Source organism: Grammomys surdaster, unplaced genomic scaffold, assembly GCF_004785775.1.
Source record: "Grammomys surdaster isolate TR1022 unplaced genomic scaffold, NIH_TR_1.0 125846, whole genome shotgun sequence".
Classification (NCBI taxonomy): domain Eukaryota; kingdom Metazoa; phylum Chordata; class Mammalia; order Rodentia; family Muridae; genus Grammomys; species Grammomys surdaster.
Window position 1 is genome coordinate 2,498,059 of NW_021620672.1, and position 11,586 is coordinate 2,509,644.

Below are 11,586 nucleotides of genomic sequence, written 5' to 3' on the forward strand. Positions count from 1 at the left end.
TCACTGCAGTTCCAAGAAAGTACACAGAAAGCAATACCATTTGAACGGCAATACATCTACATGAAAAGTTATTTTTATGGGTCTGAAATTTACACTGAAACTAAAATGTCAAAACAAACACTTTGGCAAGATAAATGCACAGTCCAGCAGTCAGTTCCCTGGTTGAGCTTAGGGATCCGCCCATTGAGGGAAGATGAGGTCTTGGTTCTGAGATAGAGGGGAGCCTCCCTGGGCCATCTAAGGCCCCTTCTCAATGGTACAAGCTCCTTCACCAGGCTGACCCATTAGATTTTTATCTACTGTAAGCTCTTCAGCCTGTGCAGCTATCAAATATATCTCCAGTGGAAATCCATAATAAATTTATTTAAATGAGGCACTTGAGAAATGTTCTTTCAGACTTGGTAAAATAAATGTTAATTACTACTAATAGGAACTTGGAGATGTTGATTTCATTTGGAAGGCATAACTAAAATATGATTTTGTCTTTATAAGCCATCTTGTAATTTCATGAACAAATTAAGATTGTTTGGCCCTAGTCTATAACCCTGTGAATTTCATTGCCAGGACAGAAAGCACAAGATGGGAAAAAGAAATGTTTTTCTCTTTAATTTTAGTAACGCCCCAGTGACTGGTGTGACTTAGGTGACAGTTTGTGGGGTGGGGTCCATCACCATACTTGCTGTTTCCATCTTTCCCTTCACACTGTCTTTGTCACATATATGCTCCACTAACCTAGGCTGTTCATCCCCATGGAGGACTGTCTCCATCTTTTAGTAAGCCTCTGTTTTTACGTACTAGGTTTTTCGTAGGTGTTCATGATAGCTTTGTTCTCTAGAGATCTTGCATTTGGAAAAATTTAACTCTGAAATTGAATGACTCTCCTAGAATATGTTTCTCTGGTGTTTTTCTGTGTTAGTTCTTCCTAAGATGTAATCTAGCCTGTCAGAAAAATCTCAATTTCCTCTTATTTCTGGAGTATTGTTAAGACAATACTAATATTGCTAAATATATTGCTAAGGCAATATATTTGAAAGTGGTTTCTAGTTCTTCTATCTAGAACCTACCTCCAACGATGTCAGTGTTAGATCTCTTTGATCTGCTCTGTGTATTAGTTACTTGCCTCATTTTCATGACAGGATAACAAAGCAAAAGAAAAAGAACTGTCAAAAGCAGGTTAATTTTGGCTCACGGTTTAAGGGCTCCATCCATGAGAGCGAGCAGGATGTGGCAGACAACACTGTGTCCACAATCAGGACGCAAGGAGTCATGAATGCTTATATCTCCCTCCCTCTTCCCTTTTACTCAGTGAATTAAAATTATACTAAATGTTATTAATTATGCTTTCTTCCCCAGCCTGTCCAATGGTGCTGCCCACATGAGTTAACCGAATCTAGATAGTCCCTGCCAGACAGGCTTAGAGATTCCTTTCCATGGTGATTGTACATCTGTCCACATGGACAGCCAAGGTTACTCACCACAATCTGCCATTCACAAGTTTTCTCTAAGTTTTTCTGAAATCTTTGTGCTTCCATTTTGTTGCCCTACCTTTTCCCACCCCTCCCCCTATTGCCCTCACTTAGTGACGTTTTATCTCTGTGACTCTCTTGTTTATAAGTAGTGTCACTTTCCTCCCTCTAGCAGCTGCCAGCAGGATCTTTGTTTCTCTGGTAGTTCTAATGTTCCTTTCTAATAATTTCTGAAATTCCCCAGACCAAAAGCCTTTGAGAGTTCTGCACTTGTGCTGTTGTTCACAGCACTAGACTCCCAGGGCTGATGGGTTCATCAGTTGTTTTACCTGTGTGTCCGTTGTTGGGTCATGGCTGTCATTCTGAGATTATTTACTTGGAGGATGTTAACTCTTCCATGCTTTCCTTTAATCTTTCCTTGCTTACAGTCAGTATGATTTTCTAATTGAACACACTTTATGTTTAAATGTTCTGTAGCATTTATATAATAGTTGTTGGCAGAGGATCTATTCCCAGCTTCCGATAGAGGTCTGAAGCCATGGGCAACACTGAACCCAACACATACCAGGTCTATCTATGTATATGAACTTATGTTAAGGTTTAACTTATTTATTAGACACAGTAAGAAATTAACAACAACTGACCAAATGTAATAATAGTAACAGTACACGGTAATAAAATTGCCAGAACCACTGCTCTCATACCGTGTAGACATTAAGTAAAATAAGTATGTGACCACACGCATCATACTGCCTCAGAAGATGGTCTGGTAGCAAAGATGGCTACAAATGACTAATGAATAGATTGAATGGGCAGAGTAAAAAGCTGAGACAAAGAATAGTGCATGCTCTATGTGAGACCTAGCAGGACGGCAGGACATCTGTTACCCAGAAGAGCATGTGACTTAAAGTTTGTGAATTATTTCAAGATTTCTATCCATCTAGTAATTCCTAACCATGAGTGACTGTGGCCAACTAAGACTTTGGAAAATTAAACCATAGACAGGAAACTGTTGTAATGATCTTCCAAAGCTGAATCCTAGCAAATGTCTTTGTCCAAGTTCTTACACTTTTCCACATTAGGTGTAGGATTATCAATTATGGCCATAAGTATCTTGGAGAAGAGCACCCAGCTTTACAGGATGAGACCAGGGTATTTACTGTGGTCTACATGTGCTGTACTGGCACTTCTACCAAAAGACCCACACATATACAAAAGCATACTTCTTTTCATGTAGGCATAGTTCTCTCAAACTATACTGTGCCTCATTATTTATACTTATTCCAGTAATTATTTGGTGATCTGACCAATAAATAGTTGTTTAGTGTCATTTAAATACTGTCTTGAGTTTGAGGCCAGCCTGGGCTACAGAGTAACATCCTATCTCATAAATGGGGTGTGGGGGGGTCACTGCCGAGTTTTATGCCTCAGCCTCATATGGATGCAACCTCTTTACATTTTTCCAACTGTTTTTACTTGTGAAGAATCTCTCAGCTGCCTTGAATTGTAAATAAGTCAGTAGTGGACTGGATGCCTGTTTAAGTCAGTCAGGGTTCTTCTGCTCTCCATTTCAGAATAAAAAGAATTATTGAATCCCTAGAATTGTCATAAAAGAACATCACAGTAGAGGTAATATTAAGCCAATCTCGAGAGACAGGTACCATATGTTTTCTTTTATTTGTAGTTCCTAGATTTTACATAGACATCTAAGTTATGCATGCATTTATGACTTGAAAAAAGCCAAAATAAATGAAAGTAATAAGTATCATAAGGACAAGAATAGCATTCTTGTAATTAAGGTTTTGTTGTTGTGTTTTTACCCAGTTCTGGGTACCAAACTCAAGACTGCATTCCCAGCTACAAGTAGGTCTCCATTGTGACTCGAAACGGTCTGACACTCTTGCCTTGCTTCCTGGAGTCTCAGATCTTATCCCTAGAATGCTAAGCTAGGGCACCACTGTCTCTGGCAAGCTAACACTGCAGTCTGGTAAGGGCTATCTCCTGATTATACACTTCAAGTCAGTGAATTCTTAAAATATTTACTTCTTTCAAAAAGATAATATTGCATGAGATAATATCTGATCATATAATACCTTATAAATTACTCTGAATGTATATGTTGTGGTATTTATTTATACAAGTATGGTAGGTAGAGCAAATGAAGATAGCAGTCACAAACCCAGAACTAGAGTTTCCAGATTAATGGAGAAAGGTCACTCTGTCATGAAGACCTCATTAGACATAATCAACTGTCAGATGTCCTCCTAGCTTCATTCTCTGTCACAGCTGGCTGTGGCTGGCTGTTGGCACACTGGTGTGCTAAGAGGATGGGAGCCAAGTCAAATGAGAAGTTAGTATTGTGGTGTTCATTTCCTGCTGCTGTCCTCTGTGTTTTAAACCCTCTGAGGAAGCATGGGTGTGACTGTTCTCAGGGAGCCCCTTGCAGCCTTCACATTGAGTTATTTGACCAAGATCTCTCATGCAGTATGCATTAGTTCCTTTTCTCATCACTGTGACCTAATACTTTACAAGAAGAAGCTTAAGGAAGGAAGGTTTCTCTTGGCTCATAGTTCAAGGGGAAGCAGCTCGTCATGGTAACAGAGTGTGAGGCAGCTGGCCATATTGCATCTGCTGTCAGGAAACAGAGATGGATGGCAGTGCTCAGCTCACTCTCCTTTATATTAAGTCCAGGGCCCGAGCTCATGGATGCTGCCACCCACATCCAGGGTAGGTCGTCTTCCCCCTTTAGTTTAACATTTCTGGAAACATACTCAGACAAACCTATAGGGTATATTTTGTTGATGATTCTAAATTCAGCCTAGTTGACAGTGAAGACTAACCACCACACAGTATAAACACTCACACTCTGCCAGGATCATTTCAATAAACTTATTTTATTCACTTATCCCTTGTCTAGATCCCCTTATTACCAGGCCTTTCAGGTCCCTATCCATTGGTTAAACTTGTAGCTACTGCCTATTAAGTCTTTTTTCCTCAGCCATAGCAGACTACAGATACATTAGAAAGTTTCTGCTATTCTGCCTTTTCAGAGACCACATGTTCAAAGGGGTTGGGATATTACAGTCATCCACTTACTATGAGTGTGTAAAGGGCCAGTGGGAGCTCTGCAGTTAGGACGATGAGCTCTTCCTTCATCTTCTTCCTACATGCCTTCATACATGTCTTCTGTGGTGCCCCAAATTTTTACTTAAGGGACTTAGTAAGACCCTAAGTTCAATGATGTGACTTTCCCTCTGTAAGAAATTCAATACCCTCTTCAGTGGAAGTCTTTTTATTCTATTCTTAGCCTGGAATCAAGATCCAGAGATTGGGCTTTTCACTCTTTGTCTATCCATTCTCCCCTTTTCCAAGCCTGTTTTTTGTGAGGCCCTCTTTATCTTTCCAATAAAATTTTTCCAACCAAATTTGTTTTTTGTGCTTGTAACCAAGAACTTAAACAGTTCAGGACATTTTTATTAGAGGGTTGGAGAGATGGCTCTGTTGTTAAGAGTACTAGTTGCCCTTCCAAAAGACTCAGGTTTGGTTCTTGGCATCCACATGGCTGCTCACAACCATTAGCAACTCTAGTTTCGGGGGATCCAAAGTCCTCTTCTGATGTTTGTGGGTACTGGGGACATAAGCAGGGCATAGACATTTATGCAGACAGAACACTCATATACATAAAAAAAGACCTTGATGTTAGAAGAAAAATGTGGAATCAGACCCTCAGGAGACTGAGATTAATAAATAGGCCACATGACTAGGGAATAACTCAGAGCCCATTAGTTTTCAAAATCCTAGCTAATTTTTAATGACTAATTATTACTTTTCATCACTAGAATAACGTTCTTTTTAACCTGAATAACAGGCTTATTCTAAGTAGCCTTATTCCATCCCTGGATTAAGGTTGGATTTTTATGACCTTTAGCTTCAAAGGTTGTGATCGAGCTCCCTGAAATCTTTAGTGGGAGGTTCAGTCTGCTGAGCACAAGTAAATGTTAGTCATTTTAAAAGATTCCTTAGCATTTTGAAAATTATTGGGACCCATGTCCTTAACTGTCTGGGTTCTTGGTTACAAGCAACAGAATGGAACTCTGTTTAGGAAAAGGAATTTATTGGAAGAGCACTGAAGGGATTGCAGAAACAGTGAAGGCTTGGCCCCCTGAGAGTGCTGCAAAGGTAATTCTGCAGAGCCAAGAAGCCTAGACCTCATTTTATGTAAGGATTATGTGGCCACAATGCTAGTAGATCCCACATCTCCTCTTGCAAGATATCATTTACACAACCCTGCTGCTACCTCTGCAACCACTAAGTGTTTTTATTGCCATATGTGAGTACTGAGACTTCTCTTGTCTGTGGGGCACTGTCTCTGAACTAGGAATCTTGGGTTGAGAGTTTAAATACAGTATGATGGATTCTGTTTTTATACACACAGAGAGCTCTTACAGGAAACATACAGTAGGAGACTGGTCATTTCTGTCGTGGGAACTGAACTCACTTTGTCCACTATATGCAGTGAGAAGTCTTATTTTAATTTTATGCCTTGCTTACCTTTTATAGCATTCACTAGGCTCCTCTGGAACAATGTAGAATAGTGTTAATGAAGTTATCTTTTTCCTGATCTGTAAGAAAGCATTTAGACTTTAACTGGTAAGTTTGGTATCAGCTCTAGGATGGGGGAGGATATGTATGTGTACATGTTCATATATGTGCATATATGTGTGTGCATGTGGAAGCCTGACATTGGTGTTTTCTCTTGCTACCCACTATATTTTAAAAGTGTCTTCTCACTGAACCTGGAGCCCAACAATTTGACAAGGCTAGCTGGCCAGCAAGCTTCAGGAGCCTCCTGACTTCAACTTCTCAATGCTGGGATTACAGAAGCACATATATACCCACAGCTGGCTTTTCCTTCCTTTCTTCCTTTCTCCTTTCCTCTTTCCCTTTCTCCTTCCCTTCTTCTTCCCTCCCTCCCTCTTCCCCTCCCTCCTTCTTTCCCTCCCTCTTTCCCTCACTCTTTCCTTCCTTTCTTTTCAACATAGGTGTTAAGTTCCAAGCTGATATCCTTATTTCTACACTGCAAGCATTTTACTGGCTGAGTCATCTCCTCAGGCCCAGCTCTAGGATTTTTTTGGACATTTTTAATGAAATCAAAGAAGCTTCTTCTATTGATCATGTGCCTTTATTGTAAATGAATGTGAGAATTTTGTCAAATTATGTTTATTACTTTACTGAGATTGTATATGTTCTGTGATTCTTACTAGGGTGAATTATAGTGATTAATTTTCTTATGTAGGATAAATTTTTAATTAATTGTTTATGATACTTTTAAAATATAACAGCTGAATTCTGTTTTATGTATTTAGTAGGCGCTATCAGGAAAACCTGGACTTTTGAGTTTTCTTTGTGAGAAGATTTTAAAATGCCAGTTCAATTTTCTTAATAAATACAGGGATAGTCAGATATTGATTTATTGTTTAAGAATCCTGGGCTGTTTGTATCTTTCAAGAAATTTACCTGTTACATCCAAGATGTTCAATTTATTGGATAAAAATCACTAGTTACCCCCTTAACTAGCTTTTTTTTTTTTTTACTAATATTTTTTTACAGTCCAGTGTTAACCCACTCCTGGTCTGCCCTCCCACAATTCCTTGTTCCTCCTCCTCCCTGTCTCCAAGAGGATGTAACCCCCCATGCCCCACCAGGCCTCTCCACTTCCTGGAGCCTCAAGTCTCTTTAAGGTTAGGTGCATCTTCTCTCACTGAGGCCAGACCAGGCAGTCCTCTGCTGTCTGTGTGTTGGGGGCCTCATGTCACCTGGTGTATGCTGCCTGCTTGGTGGCTCAGTGTCTGAGAGGTCTTGGGGACCAGGTTAGTTGAGTCTGCTGTCTTCCTATAGCGTCGCCCTCCTCAGCTTCTTCCAGCCTTATCTCTAATTAAACCACAGGGGTCCCCGACTTCAGTCCTCCCTTATGCTTTTTATGCTGTAGGATGTTAACAAATGTCCCCACTCTTACTCTGATGCTTAGAATTTGTGCCCTTGCCTCTCCATTTTCCTTGATGAATCTAACTAGGATGTCATCTGTTTTACTCTTTCTTTATGATTTATATTCTTTCCATCCATTAGTTATTATTTATTTTTTCTTTCCTATTACTTACCTAGATTCTATAGTGTTCCCTTGTCTCAGTTAGGGTTTCTATTGCTATGATAAAACACCATGACCAAGGCAACTTATAAAAGAAAACAGGCATTTAATGAGGTCTATAATTCTGAAGGGTTGGCGTATTGACTGTGGGTACTACACAGTGTCGCTAGATGGTGGGCTGGTAAGCAGGTGTGTGTGGACTGTGGAGCTGCTTTATCATGGCTTCTGTGGGAGGAGCTCATACTTGGGCTCTGCCTTCTCCCCTATTGTCTCTCCTAATATAGAGGCCGGGCTGCTTCCTTCTTTCATATAATTTAACAGCAAGCTAAGTTGATAAAACTTTTCTAAAGGAATTTCCCAAAAAACCCCCATGCAAGCATTTCACACAGCTGAGCATGATGGCACTTGCCTAGAATCCCAGTACTTGGGAGGCTGAGGCAAGAGAATTACCAGTCGGAGGGCACTCTGGATATATAATCAGACGGTCAAAAACAAGGGCATGTGAAGACCAATGTTGACTTCTCCATAAGTAAAATTGCAGGAGTTCCAAGAAGTTCTGCCTTTTGCCCTTCTTCCTCTGTTAGAATGCCTCTAGAAGGTACAATTGTCCTATAGTCATTTTATAGTTATTTTAGAAAAAAGATAGAGGCCTACATTTTATTTGTTCACTAATACAATAATTGTCCACTTTCTGCTCTGTCCACAGGCAGCTGGCTAAGAGTCTTGGGCAGGCTGGTGAAATCGAGCCTGAAACAGAAGGGATCCTAACAGAATATGGTGTGGACTTCTCTGATTTCTCTTCAGAAGTTCTTGAATGTCTCCCTCAAAGTCTGCCCTGGACAATTCCACCTGATGAAGTGGGCAAGAGAAGAGACCTAAGGTAAACATGGGAAACATCTGGGAACAGCTGTTCCTGCTCTGTCTTCTTCCCTGATGTTTCTAGGGGTTGGGCTAACACATTTCCTTTTATCCTCTGTTTGGATTCAGTGAAATTCTGGTGCTTCTTTGCCAGAGGTCAGCAAGTTATGGATTACCAGCTAAATCTAGCTCACTGCTTGGGCTCATCAACTGAAGGTGGATTTCAGATTTTAATGATTTGAAAAATGTAAGCAATAATTAGTAGCTCTAAATAGTTACTAACCTTCCTAAAGTGATATGAGATTCACAATTCCTTTTTCAGTCAGGTTGCAGTAGAGTACAACTGTGTATGCTTCTTTGCTTATATATTGCTCAACCATTCTTCATGACAACTTCAAAGTTATTGCAACATTTATGTGGCCGTAAAATATTGACCCTCTGTCTTTTTGCAAACATTTGTTCCTAGAATAGTTCTAGACCATTCTAATTTCAAGCAGGTAGCTTTACCTAGTCTCTTCTCCTTGCTGGACCCCAGTCTCATCACAGAAAGGCAGTGTTATCTGCTTAGAAGTGCTTCCTCTAAGTGGGCCTCTCTAGGCACATAGCAGAGGATTCAGGACCTTGTGCTTGGAGTCTCATTTTAAAGCTTTACTTTTAGGTCTGGAATTTATTGGAAAGTACTTTTGTGGTATTTTTATAACAACATCTTCTTTGAAGATGTTTCTTCATTGTGGGATGTTAGTTCTTTTCTGATATTTCTCTTCAGAATTTGGTTTCAGTACTGGCATTCATTCTAGATGCCACATGGAGATACTTAGAACCAAGAAAGTTTTCATACACCCCACCACGAAGCCTGTGGAAGGATTTTGCTGAGGTTATCCCGTGTCAGAGTCTTTCCACCACACTTGCTTGCTCCGTAGCTGAACTTACGGTGTCTTCAGCTCCAAGTGTCTAGCACTCCACCAGGTCTGAGGGTACTTTTCTGTCCTGTCATGCGTTCATTGTATCTTTTGGGAACTTACTGTCTGGTTTTGCTTTTCTTGCTGAGAGTGTGTGAAGAGAATGAGATAATAGTCGCTTTCTACTTGTTAGTGTGGCTGATAGAAACACATGTTGTTCAAACTCACTTGGCACAATGTGCTTCTGGAAGTTACTGCATAGCACATAGGGTGTTATCTCTGGAACTTTTGTTGTCTCATGTGCAATTGAGAGGTTTACTGAGAGCTTTTACTGAATTTAGGACTATATAAAAAAAAAACTTTAATGAAGTCAAATGTGGTGGCACAGATTTGGGAGAGTGAGGCTGGTGATCCATGCTATTCCACAGTGAGTTCTAGATCAGGCTGGGTTGCACGATAAAATTCTGTCTCAGAAAACAAAGACCTAGGGGCTGGATATGATAAAGGTAATATTGTATTCATCATGTAGGAAAGTGTCAAAGAATTTAAAAAGTGGGAAAAGAGACTAAAACTAGACAAAAATGAAAAATTAACGAGGAATGATTAAATTCAAATAATAATCATTATTTTTGAAGTCTAATTTAGTGCTTATTTAGTTTTAAATGTACCTTTTATCCCCAAACTCTACTTATAGAAATATATCCTACTGAGTGAAGTGTACAAAGATTTATGAGCCAAGATTTTCATTGTGGTTTTACTGTAAAGGGGAAACACAGAAGACACCGCTGAGTCCATCAGTAATGGAATGGTTTAGTAACCTATAGTCTACCCATCCCTATGATAACATTACCTGCAGCTATGCAAAAAAGCATATGTATCCATATGGTCTGTCCGAGAGGGGAGACCGTCAAATATTGCTAAGTGAAAGAAGAAACTGTAGATCATGTGACTATGATTGTATTTTTGTGATGTCAGTAATCTAGAGCTATATAAGTGCACACAAACATGTGTAAAACATACACATATCTACACATTAAAAGTATATATGTATAGAAAATGGAAGGAAGTAAATCAGCCTGGTCACACACATGATTACCACGGGAAGAAGCTGGCTCAGGGTAGTAAGAAAGAGGCAGGGAAACAACATTCTACTGTTCACTTATCATACCGTTCCATTGCTAAAAATCTTTAAAATGACTTCAAGATATCATAAATACGAATGTCAGAAGATAGATATATTCATTTCTTTCTCTGATCTGATCGTAACCTGCAGAAAATTACTAAATGTTTCAGTGGTCACAGGAGCCAGAGTTGCACCAAGTTATCCTTTTATGGCTCCATCTTGCCTTTGGTTTGGCCCTCGTTGCTTTCTGGGTTGAGCTGCAGAATAGACCTTGCTCTGCAGAAAGCTTCTGCTAAAGTCTAACCATGTGCTATGAGAAAGAACTCAAAAGTAGAGGGCCTTTGTAGATACTTCTGCATTAAAGTAGTAACAGATTTTTAAAACACCTTTAGCTTTCCACTGTTTTCACTCTCATCTCCTGTTCCCAAGATTATGTTTCTAAAATTCAGATCAGATTAAATTATTCTTTTTACTTTTAAAGTTTTAAATGGCTTTTGATATCTAAAATAGTAATCTGTAAACATTGGTAAACATGCATTCCCACTAATGCACATCTTTTTAAAATTATAAATAATATAATATATTATGAATCAATTATTTATATCATAAGCCTAAACAAAAGAAGAAAAATAAAAATGAAACAAATTTCAGATATTTTGATATTCTGAAAGGTAATTAAAATCCTGTTTCTTTATATTAATAATTTTACTTTTGGTGAAAGCAGGTCAACTGGGTACTATTGTTTTTAGACTTTGGTTTAACAACTTGTAGCATGGAAAGTTAAATATCTGTTTGTAAGTCCTATATGCTTTATTTATTTAGACAGAATCTCCATATGTATCCCTGAACATATGGCCTGGAACATGTTATGTTCCACAAGAAACTCACAGAAATCCATCTGTCTCTGTCTCCCAAGTGTTGAAACTAAACACATGTGCCATCATGGCTGATCTAGTCCTTCCTACTTTGGTACTTGATTTTATTGATCATCATAGATAGACAGGCAGACAGATACATAGATGATAGACAAACAGATAGATACAAAGATGATAGATAGATAGATAGATAGATAGATAGATAGATAGATAGATAGAT

The 11,586-nt window shown here is 39.1% G+C and overlaps 1 protein-coding gene across 3 annotated transcripts in view; it reads left to right on the top strand.

The window, feature by feature from the left end:
- The window catches only part of Dis3l2 (DIS3 like 3'-5' exoribonuclease 2), a 314,214-nt gene that overhangs the window by 149,508 nt on the left and 153,120 nt on the right, over positions 1–11,586 (top strand). For all 3 annotated transcript variants that reach the window (XM_028789560.1, XM_028789559.1, XM_028789558.1), the window contains one exon: positions 8,318–8,491. In XM_028789560.1, the coding sequence (XP_028645393.1) occupies positions 8,318–8,491 (174 nt within the window). The remainder of the gene's footprint in view (positions 1–8,317; positions 8,492–11,586) is intronic.